Source organism: Pogona vitticeps, chromosome 8 (genome assembly GCF_051106095.1).
Source record: "Pogona vitticeps strain Pit_001003342236 chromosome 8, PviZW2.1, whole genome shotgun sequence".
Taxonomy (NCBI): domain Eukaryota; kingdom Metazoa; phylum Chordata; class Lepidosauria; order Squamata; family Agamidae; genus Pogona; species Pogona vitticeps.
The window spans coordinates 4,417,637-4,434,686 of record NC_135790.1 but is presented as its reverse complement, the minus strand read 5'-3'; the positions used below and the strand labels follow the sequence as shown (position 1 = coordinate 4,434,686).

At 41.1% G+C, this 17,050-nt stretch overlaps 1 protein-coding gene across 4 annotated transcripts in view; it reads right to left on the bottom strand.

Annotated features, from left to right (window-relative positions):
- Positions 1-17,050, bottom strand: part of NSD3 (nuclear receptor binding SET domain protein 3) — a 73,289-nt gene that overhangs the window by 17,386 nt on the left and 38,853 nt on the right. For 2 of the 4 annotated variants that reach the window (XM_072978918.2, XM_078379658.1), the window contains exons 10-15: positions 16,451-16,581; positions 15,373-15,501; positions 14,048-14,174; positions 13,105-13,302; positions 10,221-10,394; positions 3,011-3,160 (exon numbers count right to left, since the gene is read on the bottom strand). In XM_072978918.2, coding sequence (XP_072835019.1) covers positions 3,011-3,160; positions 10,221-10,394; positions 13,105-13,302; positions 14,048-14,174; positions 15,373-15,501; positions 16,451-16,581 — 909 coding nt within the window. The remainder of the gene's footprint in view (positions 1-3,010; positions 3,161-10,220; positions 10,395-13,104; positions 13,303-14,047; positions 14,175-15,372; positions 15,502-16,450; positions 16,582-17,050) is intronic. The other 2 variants (XM_078379659.1, XM_072978919.2) reach the window with 2 other exon arrangements.

Genomic DNA, 17,050 nt, shown 5'->3' with positions numbered 1-17,050 from the left:
AACACAGAGCAGACTACGGTAAATTGAGCTGTTCCCCTACCCACAGAAAGCATTTCAATCCTTTCCCTTCCATGTAGAGCAAATCACACTGTAGTGTTACGTCTCCACCACTGGCAGTAAAATGGTAAGCTTCAAGCCAAAATGTGCTATCAGACTTAAGAGATGAGGAGCATTACATCTGCATCGGGCACCTAAGAAAGGGATCTCACAGCTGATAAGCATGAGAATATTTGGGCAGGGGAGTTCTTGGTTGATTTTCTCTCAGATACCATATTTTTCGCTCCATAAGACGCACCTTTCCATAAGACGCACCAATTTTTTAGGAGAAGAAAACAGGAAAATATAATATGTTTTCTTCGCTCCATAAGACGCACAGACTTTCCACCCCCCCTGTTTTGTGGGCAAAAAGTGCGTCTTATGGTGCGAAAAATACGGTATGTCTAGTGCGGACAGCAAGTGCCTTAGCTGTGCTGGATGTAAAATTGTAGGCCATTTAACACCATCAAAAATCCCTCAAAATTTAAACAAGATCAAGGTTTTTTTAAAATACATATCCTAGAAATTTGATTTTTTTTTAAAAAAGGCTGTCAGAAAATCTTGTCCACCTATAGACTTCCAAAACTGTAACTACACTGATTGTAATGGGGCTTGAAAAGATTGGCTTAAATAACAACAAAACCATGACTATATTTCCTCTGCTGTGGAATGTTATAATGCCTCTAGGTTTAGATTCCCTTACCATTTTTTAAATCCCACCATGAATTCTTAAAGAACAAGCGTCACTTCAGAGGAAATACAGCCAGAGTCATTGCAGCGATGCCCAAACACAGTAAAATGCCAAAAGATGTGAAAACCAAAGCAAAAAGAAACAGAACCACAGAAAATTTTCAGTGCTAAGCAAAGCAACTTGGCTCTTGTAATGCATTAGTAAGATCTGCCAAAGCTAAGCAGAAAAGAGGGCTCAAAATAATTCTGGTTATTTCAAATCTCCTAGTAGTAGAGACTCGTCTAAATACATCAAGAGAGTAAATAATCTGCTTTAGGTAGATCAGTAGGGGTATCTTCTGCACATACTTTGAGACCTCAGAAGAGATTACAGTGATGCCTCGCAAGACGAATGCCTCGTGCAACGAAAACCTCACAAGACGAAAGTGTTTTGCGATTTTTTTTGTGACTCGCAAGACAAATGTTTCTATGGCTGTGCTTCGCAAGATAAATTTTTTCCCCAGGGCATTCCTATGGGAAATGCATTGAAATGCGTTTCCTATGGGAAAATTCGCAGGATGAAAATTTCACAATACGACATGACTCGCGGAACGAATTATTTTCGTCTTGCGATGCATCACTGTATATATTTAGTTTCTAAATTCCACAGACAACAAAGCCCAGTTTGGACAAGGTTCCAGATGTGTGCAGCCCACACACAGTTGGGGGACCAGGTCCGTTAAGTCTCACTATATATGCCATGTATATACAAGATCTACATGCATCAGATGGCAGTGAAGACAAACACAATCAGAGAGTAGGATGGGTTGGGTCCCATTGCTCACAGGTGCTATGCAGAGAGACACTAGAAATCTATCTGAACAGTTCCAAAGTGGGTGTTATTTTCTTGCTATCAGTTAAACCCAAAGACTGTTACTGTGGGTTTTCCAGCTGGCACAGTTATTGTCTCTGGCGGGTTTTAAGAACAAGGCAAGAGGGTTTTTCTGAATTTGCAGAGATTTACATTTATAACAAGCAACAGTTAACGCCACACAAACAGACGTGCCCCCAGAAGCGGCAGCTCCTGGGTTTTAATCTAATGGAGCTGGGTGACCAGATATTTTGAAAACTTTCCTTCTGAGCTACAGCTGTTCCTCGGTACCTGGATGACTAAATTTGCTCCCCTTAGATGCAGTTCCTTGGGGTACCCTTGTAAAGAGCATGGTTCAATGGAGTGGTGAGGGGCAGTTCAAAGGCATGGAGAAATACAATCAGCCATGTGGAACATGCCCATTCATGAAAACACATGTGGGGTTGTAAACGGTTGGGAAAAGACTGCTGGAGATTCACCAGTTCACCAGTCCTAAACCATCTGTCTGACTGTGGAACTATCAACATAGCACTGAAGTTCTGAAAGGCTTTATTCAATCCAATGGAGACTGAATAAGCAAAAGAACGCTGGCCTTCTTTCTATGGAGAAAGGCAGCTAAGAAAGGTGAAAGCTTCTGGACAGCCATTAGACTGACTGGAAGGCCACCGTTTGGCATTCCCAGTTTTTTTTTAAAAAAAGGTCCTTGCAATCATATAAATCATGGCACGTGCATGGTTAACATACTGGGGCAGATCCAGAGAATCCAACTCTGGCCACAAAGCAGGAGAACTGACTATATGAACCAGTCCGGAAGGGATATTCAACACTTTCAGTGTGGCTAACAGATATTATGGGCTGGCTGAATAGCTTAGTGAATTAAATATCTGTCTGCAGAGCTAGATGTTGGGTGTTCAATTCCTCCACTGGGCCTCCCAGGAGAAAGAGCCAGCCTGTGTTGCCTTGGGCAAGATACACAGTCCCGGGGTGTCCCCAGAAGAAGGGAATGGTACACAACGTCTGTATATTCTATACCTAGAAAACCCTGGAAAGGCTTACTATATGTCAGAATGGACTTGACAGAACAGAATTATTATTTATAGATATCATATACTGTGCATGCAACGCAGGCAACACAACGATACAGCAGACTGGTTAATTCTACCATGTAATTTAGGAAAGCCTATTGAATTGACTATTAGAGTACAACACAACACTCAAATGGAATTTAGTAATTATTTTAAGCCCTTTTATATAAAAAATTGCCAACATAAATACACACTCACAATAAGAAATGAGTGAAATTTACCAAGCGCAAAAAGAAGATGCTAAGTGAGCATAAAGAACTTGATTTTTTTTAAAAAAGCAAACAAAAAGAAAGGAAAGCAGAAAAAGTGTAAAGAAAATTAAAAAAGAGAAAGAAGCTATTTTGGTTACCTTTCTCACATTTCTTTTTGGAAGCTGACGAAGAAGGAGGAATCATAGGTAATTTCATCAACTCAGCACGATTTGATTCATTCAGTAGGTAGTGGGATTTATTGGCATAAGAACTGAACAAGGGGTCTGAATGATCCTGCACTATCAGCCCTATACGAAACAAACAGAAAGAAATGAGTTGCAATGAAACTACCCATGATTCCATAAGGAGAAAAATAAAATAAAACCAAACTAAAACACCTAGTATGCATATTTTTACTTATATTTTTAAGTATAAAAAGAAAAGCTGATGCGATGAAGAAAAAGAAAAAGTGAGAGGAAAAAAGGTTTCTATGTCTACTGAGAGGTGTTATGTGGAACAAGATGACATCCATGCCTAAGTGTAGGAGAGTAGATACAAGAGTAGCTTGAAAGCTTGGTTTCACCTGCACTCTAAATCTGCAGCCTTGACAAAAGGACCTGTGATTCTTTCCCTACAAACTTTCTTTTCTAGCAGCTAGCTGGTTGTAAAACCAGCCATCTATGTCTTAGCAACACAGTCTTGAAGCAACAGTACCCTAATATGTTAATATCCTCGAGAGAAATCTCAACCTGGTAAGATTGCTGGACTCTGTTGAAATCTCACTCAAAAGGACAATCAACAATATTCGACTAAGACGGTGCCATTTTTATTCGAACAGGTCCACTCCCATTCACCTCTAGATAGAATGATGATGGCTGGCTGGTTTATCAGGGTGATATCATGAAAAATACAACCAGCAGAAATAGGGTGGGAAATTATATTTTCTTGCCAGGTTGACTATTCTGTGAAATAAGATAACATGGGAAGACAGGTTTCTTGTATTCAATTTTTACTCATCTCCAGGAATTGAGAGAAAGGGCCCTCAAGTACAAAAGGGCTGTAAAGCATTAAAGTGACATTTATTTACTTATTTACCTACTTACTTATCCCGCCTATCTAGTGCCCAAGCACTACTCTGGATGTCTAACAGCAATTAAAAATGCAATTACCCAGCCCACAAAGCCATAAATAATGAGAACCAGATCAAAACAGTAACCCAAAATATAGAATAAATCTAGAGGCAATGGCTAATCAAGATCAATATCCAATTCATGGATCCATGAACAGATCAAAGGGGTACACTATTTCTGAAGGTCTCTTCCAACAATATGGTTTATACCTGTTTCCTGAAGGCCAGAAGGGAGGGAGCTTGGTGTATATCCACAGGTAACACTTTCCATAGCTTTGCAGCCACCACAGAGAAGACCCAGTTCCTAGTGGTAGTTTTACGGGCCTCTCCAGGGGTGACCAGCCACAAACAAGACATTTGGCTGGACCGGGTGGCCCATCTTGGAGAGAGATGCTCCGTCAAAGTAATGGAGTCCCAAACCATTAAGGGCTTTATAGGTTAATGCCAGCACTCTAAAGTTGGCATGAAAGCAAACAGAATTCTGGCTACTATGTAGAATAAGGATGCCAGAGAGAGTGATGGTTTAGTTTTATAAAAGGAAGGTTTTCATTACTTTCTGTATAAGGGCTGTGAATATTCTAAATATTGAATAGGAAAAGGGCAGCCTGTATAAAGTTTACTGTGAACTAACTGCTTGGCCCTTCTATCCTTCAATCAGGGCTTCTTGCTTCTACTCCCTCCCTGAAACTCTCCAAATTTAAAATTCACTAGCCGGGATCGATCGATCGATCGATCGATCGATCTATCTATCTATCTATCTATCTATCTATCTATCTATCTATCTATCTATCTATCTATCTATCTATCTATCTATCTATCTATCTATCTATCTATCTATCTATCTATCTATCTATCTATCTATCTATCTATCTATCTATCTATCTATCTATCTATCTATCTATCTATCTATCTTTCTTTCTTTCTATCTATCTTTCTTTCTTTCTTTCTTACTTACTTATTTTACTCACTCACTCACTCACTCACTCACTCACTCACTCACTCACTCATTCCATTTATACCCCGCCTATCTGGTCATTTTGACCACTCTAGGCGGCTTACAACACAAAAGAAATCTCTTATTGAATCTCAATACAAAAAAAGAGAGACTCTTATTGAGTCTTCTTATGCAATGGGGTACAATCTAAGTGATTTGATATTTTCACCACTTGGGCAAAGAGGAATCTAGCGCTTCTCTGTATACGTGTAATTTGGTAATTTTTAAAGATTATTACAATTCATATACAAGCAAGATGATGCCGTTTTATTAGGGCCATCCAGGCTTTATACCCTTCCTGAGATCAACAGGATTTTCTTGGGCTTATAGTTTCATCTCAATAATGAAAGTTTACATAAAATTCGTTTATGTAACAAATACTTGTATTCTGTATATACAGAATATTACACAGTTTATATATTATACAGTGTATACAAATGTTAATTGTAAGAACCTGAATTACATACTGGGACCCAGTATTAAGACTTTAAGGAATTAGACCTGGCAGATGAATTACCCAGAGAAAGAACAGAAAATCCATTCTAAATGTTGAAAAACGATGCAGTCTTATTTTTTGCTCCTTCCTCACAAAAATACAATATTTAACTGTGGCATGGGGGCAATACAGAAAAGTCATCACTGTGATCATTAAGTTCACTTGAGTGTATTTATGTATGTAAGCAATAATTATGTAAATAAGTGTGTGTATGCACACGCATAAGCATGTAAGAGAGTGAAAGGATGGGGAAATCTGAAAGACAGTTTTATTTTAATCACTCCATAATGGGCTTTTGCAAAGCATGCTTGCTGGACCAATCTTTTAAGATATGGGTCTCAAAGTTAGAAGCCATTCCAAGTGTTTTTGAAAGCACGGAGCTAACAATAAGAACATCTGACTTCAAATCAGTGAGACGTAATAAGAGATCATATTATTATGCTTTGCAGAACATGAACTTCACAATGAGAGTCAAGCAGTCCTCTCTGTTCATCATATTTAAAACAGAGTTGCATCTGATACTCTCACACATGGCTAGATGGCTTTCTATGATATATCTACTCAACTCTTTCCCAGTGAATGGCCTTGAGGACACCTTCAAGTCAGCTGAAACAAGCATGGCCATGAGCCACAATGGCTACATATTCCTTCAGGCTGAAGGACATGAACAGAAGGCTGCCACTGTGCCCACATCTGGCTTGTGGGCTTCCCATCTGGTTGGCTGCTCTGTTCTCAGAACGCTGTGCCTGATGGGCCTTTGGGCTTCCTTCATATGATGAAGGGGATTGCAATTCATGAAAGCCCTACGCAAAGGCTTTTGTGGATGTAATGGATATAATTTAGGCAGTATGCATTGAAACCTAGTTTCATATACAAAACAGAAGTTAGTAAGGGAAATGGATTGTGAAATCCAAACTACTGGATCCACAAGAAGAGGCATCATCCTACACCTTCTTAAGGAACAACTTTCCATTGCGGACTTACTAGAGTCGAATTACAGAAACTTTTCAGGACCAATGTACAACCTTATTTCTACTGGACTTGGGGACTTATGGTTAAAGTAAAAAAGGGCTAGGAATTTTTCTGTGAATCTGGTAACATTTAATTTTGCCTGGGGAGAAGGATGGCAAAGTTTGGCTTTGCTGCCTGGGGTATTTAAGCCTTTGAAGATGGGCTAGTCACAGAGCTATCAACATTAATATATGAAAACAGTGTATTTTAATTTTAATAGCGGGTTCGTTAAAAAGAAATGGTTTAAATTGTAAAAAGAAGACTTCAACCGAAAAGAAAGTATATTCCGTTTGTACCACAAACTGTAGTAACTAGCTGTAGTAAAATATGTCAATTTTTTTCTAGTAAAGAATTCCTAGGGAAAAATCACATTCCCTCTTCTTTTATTTTCCTTTCAAGTCTTCCATTTATTGTTACAATATGACTGCCCTTACATCTAACAGTAGGCACAAGTCTCTGAAAACCAATGGGCATCATCACTGTGGTTTCTGAAGATCATGGTTCAACAACACCGAGTGAATGAGTGAGAGAAAAATGTACCAGCATAAGCAACCACTGTCATTTTCAAAGATAACTTACATAAAGTTCTTGACAAAGACAGTTGCCAAGGAAGAGTTGTTATCTGAGTTAGACAAGCAACTAGGCACAAGGGTCCAATGCAGATTCAAGCATTAAAGGAATTAAGAACATTTGTCATGGTATGACTCCTAAAAGATACAGACATCTGTCTATATGAGGGATCTACCACCGACAGAGCAAAACTCCTCCAGCTGGTTTTTCTGTAACTCTACCCGACAACTCAACATAAGTTATCACAGATCTCCATCTACACAAGCAGATTTCAAACAGGGAGAATTCTATAAGCTCTGTTCTTCCTGCACATATAATAATGCCACAGAGTCAATTTTACCCAACCTGACAACTGTACATTTTTAGTGAAAACTCCCATGTCATTGTCTCTGGAAGAAAAGTTTTTGCAGGCTAGCCACTCCACACTGTTGTAAAAATGTTTTGAAGCTGCTTACCTTGAGCTGTGACACAGCTCTGTGGCTTCTTCCTGCATTAAAGTGAAGTGTGCCAAGCTATGAATCAAACTGCTACCTAAAATTGTGAGCCTGCATTTGGAGGGCTGTCACGCAACAGTGTTTATAACTGAAGGCCACTCTTTCTGACATTAAAAAAATTAAAGGTTTTAAGATTTTAACTGTACAGCTACACACACATTCTGCTTCTCTTAGAAGGCAGACTTTGTGAAAATTCACCTAATCCAAGACCGCACTGTTAAGCTTAATTGGTCTGCAGCCAATTACATTTTTGCACTAGTGCAAAATATTTCTTCATGCCTATATAAATCAGGGCACCTTACTTTCAATTAATTCTCCTGCACACTCCACAAATGTGCTGCTGACTGTTGGGGAGGGGTCCTCTAGGATAGTATGGCACAGCTCAAAGAGGGAGTAGAAGTGGGGGAGAATTGGAAAAAATAAAAACAAAACTGGATGCAGATGCTTCTAGGTGCATAACCTTTTTCTCCTAGCACAAAGTCACCCCAACTACAAGAAATAGTTTTGATTCTAATGTAATTAACCCGCAACTGTATAACCACAACCAAATTGAGCCACTTTCTCTATGAAGCCATCCTCCCTTTTTTTCCAGTGTGTGTGTGGGGGGACACAATTAAAAAATAAATCCTCTGAAGATTAAAAGAACTGAAACAGAAATATGTTAGATTTTGAAATACTATCATCAACCAGGGAAGAGACTCAAGGCAGCTCACACACAGTTCAAAACAAAGAGGCGTTTAACTGCTGGATGGCTCGGTGGGTTAGAGCTCTGACTGCAGAGCCAGATTTTGGGAGTTCGATTCCCCACCTGGGCATCCTTAACAGGGGTTGTACTTGATGATCCAGAGGGTCCCTTCCAGCTCGGCTGTTCTAAAATTCTAACCTAACCATTTAAGAGCTCTTGGTTGTGTACATTAGCTATCTTTAAATGATAAAAATTCAAACTTAAAAACTGGGGGGTGGGTGGGGGGAGAGCAGGTTGAACTTCTAATATGATAATGAAGTCAAAACGTTAAGTGGGAGGGAAAAGCAGCAAGAAGTGACTTAGGCTCTTAGTGCTAAAGTACACTGAAGCACTCTATACCCAGATGTCTATTTCACAGAGGCTTTAAAAGACATGGCAAACATTGATTTTTTTGATCTCCAACTTCTAGCATGTCGGCTGAGGTGCTATGGTAAATGTAGTTCAAAAAGGAACATTTCACATCTTTCAGTTTGAGACGGTCTGAAAGCACTTGAAAGGAATTGAGCCCTCCCTATGCCAAGATTTCCTTCACTGCTGAACCGTGCTGGAAATATATTGGCTTTCACACTGTTCCAAGTGCCCCTGCTTGAACGCAGCACTCGTAATACATGCTGTTTTTCTTCTGAGCCTTTAGAGGCCATTCTTTCAAAAAAAAAAACAAAAACCTTAAAGCAACAAGAACATGCCCTTAGTTTACCTCAATGACGTGTGACAGCTACACGTCCTCTCATGTATATAATATACCCCAAGATGGAAAAAAAAGGGGGGGGGATTAAATCTCTTTTCTCTTTCTCTTTAATCTAGAACACAAGTCACCAAACCTAGGTCCTCAACTGTTATGTTGGCTGAGAAATCCCAGAATCTCTAACTACTAGCCAGGCTGGTTAAAGCTTTTGGAAGCTGAAGTACACCAATATCTGTGAACCCCATTTGCTAGCCACTGATCTAAAACCTACCCATCTGCCTTTACACTCAATGATACTCAAAAGTAATATTACTGGGCCAGCTTTTACTGATGAAGCTTTCAGGAGCCAGAAAGAAGGATAAAAAAAAAATCCTGCGGTATATAAATCCATCTGGCACTACATTGCATTTATTCTTCCCTTTCAGCAGGGCAAAAACAGCTACCATGAAATAGCTTTAACATCAACACTTTACACTGGTAGCAGAACCACTGCCTGTGTCCACCAAATACAAACCAGGGACCCCAACGCCCAGCTGTTTCCACTCCTTAGCCCTGACTTCCATAAATGCTTATGGGATATCTGACTCGACCCTGCCGGTAAGCTAGATTGCACTACACAAAATCTGCATCCACACATCTGCTGTCTATGGCTAATATTCCTAAATTTATGCTGACTAAGATGAATTAACTGCCATGAACATAGTCTTCTTATTTAAACTAGCAAAATTTGAAGGTGAGGCAGAGGATACAATACTGATAAAAACTGACAAACTGAAATCTCTCTTCATGTATGTCTAATGTAAGAGGCAATTTCTCAAAATAGTTGTACATTATTTCAAACATAAACTATTAGTTGAGACTATGACAAGAAAAAAGATTGATGATAAACAAACCCACCCATCTAACTGACTGTACCCTTCTGGTTTTCATTTACATGGACTGGACAAATTCAAGGTTTGCTGAGAATGACTGAGAAAACCCCATATGTTGCCAACAGGCACTTAATAATCTGGGGTCTTAAGGATGGGCAGTGATAGATAAAGGGTAATGAGGAAACCCAGAAAATGGGACTCACTGTAGAGGTATAATCTCAAATTGTTAAGGAGGAAGCTTAATTCTCCAAGTGAATGGGGTGTGATTTGTGGTGGGTGGGTGGGTGGTTGGGGGGACAGTTTGGATTTTAAACAAAACCAAGGACTGAATACCAACAATATAAACACAGGAATACAAGAAACAGGGCTCACCTCTTGCACAAACGAAACAAAAGCCTACATTTACAGCTGATGAAGAGTGATTGCTCCTTTTGGAATGGTTACTACAGATGAGAATGTGGGATGACACAAACAAACTTCCCGCAGCAATACAGCCATCTCCCGCGTGATAGGCAATGGGGCATCTCAAACATCTCACCATGCGACCTGTTTCAATATAAAATGCACCATGTGACAGTCCATTTAGAGCACGGTTTCGATTTAGTTCAATAAATCCAGAAAAAGAACACTGCAGCTTTCCCCAAAAGCAATTTGGCTTCAGCGTCCTGAGCAGTACCATTCCTTCCCATCTCACACACATGCTGGGGATCATTCTAATGGCCACAGGGAAAGGCCCTGTCCATGCTGGAACTATTCCAGAGCACTGCAGAAGAGATCTAGAACAGGGTTCAGGTCTAGGTGCCCGCTGCTTAAGAAAGAACCTTGATCTCCTTAAAGAGAGAAGGTGAACAAGTCATACTTGCAGCCCTCATATCTTGAACAGTATGTGGGCAACCATAGAATAAGTGAGTTAAAAGGGGGCTATAAGGCCATCAAGTCCAACCCCCTGCTCAATGCAGGAAGTCAGATCAATACAGATCTGACAGAGGGTGGCCCAATTTTCTCTTGAAGGCTTCCAGCGCTGGAGGGCTCACCAATGCCTGCTGAATCTCAGGGGGCAAGAATTAGTCTGCAGTCCTGTGTCTCTCTTTTCCCATCCCTGTGACTAGTAAACCACAATCGGTTAAGAATTGTTTGTTTGTTTCATAAGGGGAAACTGATAAATTATACGTGTTTGTTTCAATTGCTTAATCTGTAAGATTCAGACTGGCTGTGTGTGTCAGAATATATATATAGCATCCCCAGAAGAAATGAATAGTAAACCGTATTTCTGAGTACTCTAAATTTAGAACACCTGAAAAGGGTCACCACGTCAGAACTGACTTAATGGCACAAAATTATTCCTAAAGGTATAGAATATGCACAGCAATGACCACAGGGCCTTTGCATTCTATTTTAGTTAGTTATTAATTTATGGTGGCCATTCTAAAACTAACCTATTGCCAAAGAACGGGCTCTTAAAGTGGAAGGCATGTTTCCAAAAAGACAGGCAGTTCCTTTTTGCTTATGTTGCGATGGGATCAAGGAAGAAGCTGTGGCCTGGCTTTTAAGATGCCTGATGCTAGTTAACGGAACTGGAAGCAAGGAAGTGTCTGCACCATTTTTGACAAAATATATCTTCCTCCTGTAGATGGAAATGAAATGTCTCTGCTCTTCTTTGCAGGTTGCCCACTGCCACCTCTGCAGGGAGGCAGAGTGGGATCAGAGGACCCATTCGCCTTTTCTTGGCCTTAACTTAATCCCAGCAAGGTTCAAAACTGTGGGCTGCTTCCTTTCCACTGAACAATAACCTTGCTTGGCCGAAGTTCTTAATGCCTGAGCCTCTTTCTCATCTCTGAGAATTCTAGCTACAGAGTCATATCCTCTACAGGAGTCCGTGCCCCCCCCCCAGATGTTGCTAGACTACAACTACATCACTGACCACTGGCCATGCCAACATGGACCGGCAGAAACTGGAGCTGAACCCTATCTGAAGGACCATCTCTTTCTTTCTCCTTTTCAACAACTGCTGTCCAAAACCAGCTCAGAATTCTCTCTGAACATTTCTAAACTCAGGGCTGCAACTATCCATACTTTTAAATGAAAGCTGGTAATTTCTGCTTCTACAGAGTGCACCAATTGTTTTTAAACACACAAGAGACACATGGCCAAGCAAAATATGACACTGCTTGGGGCTGCACATGTCTTCTTTCCCCCTTTATACAACGCAGCATCTGCTCTCGCTGAAAGCTCTTTGGGGTAGCTGAAAATAAAGTGAAAACACTCAGCTTAAGTTGCTTTACATGGCTTCTTCTGCGCAAGTCTCTAAGGACAGATGCAGCTTACTCTCCTTGGAATAATCAGGAACGGTATTCAACTCTTTCTGTGAACAGGCTTGACCATGAATTTTGCAGACATACTGAGAACCTGAGATTAGCGGAGCTTGCGCGGACCAATATAAAGACAGGCATTTTTCTCCTGTATAAAAGAATGGCACTATTCTGTAGCAACTTTCTGTTCTAACTGCTGTGGTCCAACCAAAGCAATTCAGAATAGTTTCAAACATACATTTATTGCACAATGGTCTGTATTTTCCCTGTTCCTTTCTCCCACCTTCCATGTTACGTTGCACTGCCATGATTTAAGAACCAGCTCAAAGCAGCCTGTTCATCTAAAAAGGAGTGCACCTACACTACACAAGTTCTACATAACTTCCACTACCATATATCAAGATATGGAATCCTAGAAGAGGTCATTTTGTGAGATACTCCAAATTCCCTGCTAGAGATCTTGCAGTCTGTAGTCCAGAAATGTGTGCTACAAGGCTGTAGCAGGCAGCTCCTAGGACTCCATGGGGCTGAGCCGCAGCAGTTACAGTGGTATCAAAGAGCTTTAATTCTGTATTGTAGATGTCTTGTAGCTGTCAGCTCACTGTCAGATTCTTTCAAGGCATTCCCTCCTCACAAGGCACCTTCTATTTCAGATCCCTAGTGACAACAGGCTGTTCCCAAGGTGCTGAGAAAATACAATATGTCCTTCAGGCTAATGTATCGACCATGGGGGAGCCTCATAGCTGGGTCCCTGCTTCGGCATTATTAGGGGTGCTTTGGTGTGGTCCTCTTTAACTACAGCTGGGAAGAGCCCTCCTGGCAGAGTCCCCCCGGACTCTCACGCCCTGTTTCCCGACTACAACAAGCTATCATTTCGCCATCAAGCATTTTGAACATCTCAGTGTGGGCTGTTTTAAAGTTCCAGACAACCTCTTCTCCAAACGTACCTTTGCTGGCTTTGTGAATATCCTTATCTACAGAGCAGGCGGTGCAGCTGTGTTGGGGGCAACGGAATCCTCGGGACTCAAAGACAGCCGTGGGGAACTTCCGGACACAGGCTTCGTGGTAAAATTTTCCACAGGCGCTGACCGAGCAGCGTTTCACATCTTTGCCCGGTAGCTTGCAGGAAAAGCACGTGTGCTGCCCTATTAAAAAGAAAAGGAAAGAAACACAGAAAAAGGTGAGCTTGAACTTCAAAGCCCCGCTGCAGAACAAAGGGAGGTGGGCAGGTAGCAGTTGTTCCAGGTCACTGCAGAGATGCTCAGGAAGCGCTGACAAGAGGAGAAACCCACTGTGTATTCCTGCCAGCTTCTGGAGGCGGAGGAAACTGACGGGCCATCAATGCCATTTTTTGCAAACTATTCAGCATGAAGGAAAAGGTAGGACTCAGAGGGGAAATGAGAACTCGGCAAGGTAAAGCTATAACAGAATCGGCCTGAACCATCATGTCACCTCTAGGCTGGGAAATGGAACATTTTAATGCACTTCGAGAGACAAGTGACAGAGAGAAGGGCATGGGGAAAGATGCCAATGCAGTAGGACCACCCTATCCCAAGGACCAGCATCCGCTGATTCACTTATCCGCTGCTTGAAAATACTAAATAACACCCCCATCCTAAAGTACGTATTCATATGCATTTCCAGGGGGTATTTACTAGAACCAGCCACTAGAGGGAGCCAGAAATGTAATGTATCGCATTTGATACTTCCCAGTTTTCTGGCATTCATGGGGAGCGGCCCGGGAACCGATCGCCGGCAGATCCTGCGGGCCTAATGTACTGTACATTGCTTGGTGAAGCCTTCAAGATAGGAAGACCAAGGTGATGAAGTTGCAAGCACGATCTTCCTGCAATCCAACCCTCTGAATTTCCGATAATTTGACTCATTTACCATTTTTGCACTCCAGGCAGATGAACTTCCCTTCGGGCTGTGAGCTCAGCCCTAAGCATTCTATATGGAAGACTCTGTAGCACTCGCCTTCGCAGGAAACCAGGGAGTCACCAGAGCTTTCGCAAATCTTAAAAAAGAAAATAAGGAACTTGAGAGAAGGAAGCAACTGCCGGAGAGATTTTACAGGTCAAGAATCAAAAGTCAACAGTTGGTCATTCTTCCTGATACATTTAAGGCAGAGAACAAGACCACAATCTTAGGGATTTTTAAAAAAATATAATTTGATTCACCTTTAGGATGGAGCACCAGAATACTTTCTTCTATACCATCTTAGAAAACTAATCTTTGATGGGATGTAATGATAGGTAAAGGTAAAGGTAAAGGTTCCCCTTGACAATTTTTGTCCAGTTGTGTCCGACTCTAGGGGGCGGCACTCATCCCGCTCTTCAAGCCATAGAGCCAGCGTTTGTCCGAAGACAATCTTTCCGTGGTCACATGGCCAGTGTGATTTAGACACGGAACGCTGTTACCTTCCCACCGAGATGGTCCCTATTTATCTACTTGCATTTGCATGCTTTCGAACCGCTAGGTTGGCAGGAGCTGGGACAAGTGATGGGCGCTCACTCCGTCACGTGGATTCGATCTTACGACTGCTTGGTCTTCTGACCCTGCAGCACAGGCTTCTGCGGTTTAGCCCACAGCGCCACCACGTCCCACCACGTCCCATAGTAGTAATGATACTACTACAATAATCCTACTCTCTCATGATGGAAGGATTCATGATGAAGTATTTTGATCCATGAAAGGTCACACTGAAACAAATTTGTTAGCCTCTAAAGTGCCACAGTATTTTGTCCTTCTTTTTTTCTCTTTAATTTTTTCAACATGCTGAAATACTTGGGTCACTCTGATATGCAATTGTACAATGCTTATTAATAAAACACTTATTAAGAGAGTGTGCAACTTTATATAACACACCCATCCCACGTTGCTTTGATTTTGGAATAGGAAAAAGGACCAAGAAAGTCTGTTCAAAACCATCCGGCGGGCTGTTTCAACAGGCCAACCATTCATTCATGACTCACAGAGTGTAAATCTTCCAAAAAAATGTTGACTAGCTTATTACCTCCTAACTATCAGGGGCAAACATCCATCTCTGATATACCATCTAATCTCTTTCTGCCTTACCAATTGTGACTACCAAATCATCTTCACAGCTACAGTGCTTTGATTTTCTGCAACAGCCTACTTAGATCTGGGCTTTGATCCTTGACCCACACTCCGACGGATCTGCATATTGGATATATTTAGCAGATTCCATTCACCTGACAAACAGTGTCCCTCTTACTTATCCCAGAACCTCTTCTTGATAAACTTGAGTCCACAGACTGTACATCAGAAGCGTCAGCGTCTGCTGCAGCAGAAGGGCTGTCCGACTGTTTCCCAAAGCTACCCTAAAAGAGAAAATCCGTAACCAATTTTCATATTGCTAGCTTTTAAAAAGGTCAACTACAAGCAAATATCAATACAAACACCACTGACCAGGAAAGAAACCCATGATTATACAAGGCCTATTGAATTTTCCAAGAAACCTTCTAGTTTTCATTTCAAGAAAATAAGTTCTGCTCTTTGCAGGTGTTCTTTAAAAACCACCTTTGTGCAAAAAGAGAAAAGGTCTCATAGTACACTGTGCAAAAGGGCATCAAGGAGACAGTCTGTGCTTAGAAAAGCAGATCTGCAAGCAAGGTGACTCAAAGGCGATTTAAAAAGTTGAATTCTACAACATATACATTATGCAAATATGCTAGCTGAATTCCTACTGCTTAGCACAGTAAGTCAAACTACTGAATCGGGAGATTTGGTCACTGGACTCCTTCTCAAGTCCCTTTGATTCAAATTGGTCTACTCTAGTTGTGGTTTACTAGGCTAAAGGAAGTCACAACTAGAGTCGGCCTACTTGAATCAAAGAAACTTAATAGAGGAGACGACTCATCAAATCCCCACTGATTCAATCTGCCTACTCTAGTGCGATTTACTACACTAAGTAACAAGACTTCAGCCATTCTGCAAAGTTTATTTTGTTGGCTGGGGAAGAGGGGGTGGGACAAATATTTAGACTAGGCTAGACCAGATGAGAAGAGGACAAAATAGATCACATGCTAAGGCACCGGGCTTTAGAAATGCAGAAAACTGAGATTCTTAGGAAACCGAAATTCTGCAAGAAGATGTTTTCGTATATTTTTTTTACAAGCCTTACTCTTGCTTTCAATCAATGTTCTACCTCCATTTTTCTTATTTTCCAAATACTGGAAAATCTTTGTTATTCAACAGTAATCATGTGACACTACCATTAGTTACGTGACCGCTTAAAACCTGCAGCCCATTAAAAAAAGGTTAGCTTACCTGTAGATCATTAAGTCCCCTTGAATCAGAATCAGAGGTATCTCTGTATGCTGAGCTAGTGAGGTCCACATCTGTCGATGCACGGCTTCTTTTCTTTAGGGGCTTACAAGAATCTGAAATCTCACTGGCACCTTTCAATACAACAACCTTGCATTAATCCTAGTGGTCTCTCAAGAATATTTATCACTGAAGGAAAGATGAAGGTGGAGGGGAGAGGCGTATATGCGGGAACTGGCAAAACTTCAGGCTCCGTTAAAAGCAAATCAACAATCCTGAACAAGCTGCTTCTCCCCGACCATTGCTTAGCCTCTAGAGAGGTGACCTATGGCATTTATTTCACCCACCATACCCCGCTTTCCAGAATGATAACTCTGCATGGCTGCTTACCATATTAGCCTCGAAAGGCAACTACGAAACAATTAAAAGGGAACGTTATGTTATACACTGGCAAAAATGTTTTCTGTAGGGTGTGTAAATACAGCAAGAGATGAAGCTTGGAAGTTTTGAGGGGCTTTTGTTTTTTTGTTTTTGTTTGTTTTAAATGTATGGGTCCTCATATACAAAGGGCATATCCAGAAGCATTGAGTACCAAGCATGCAC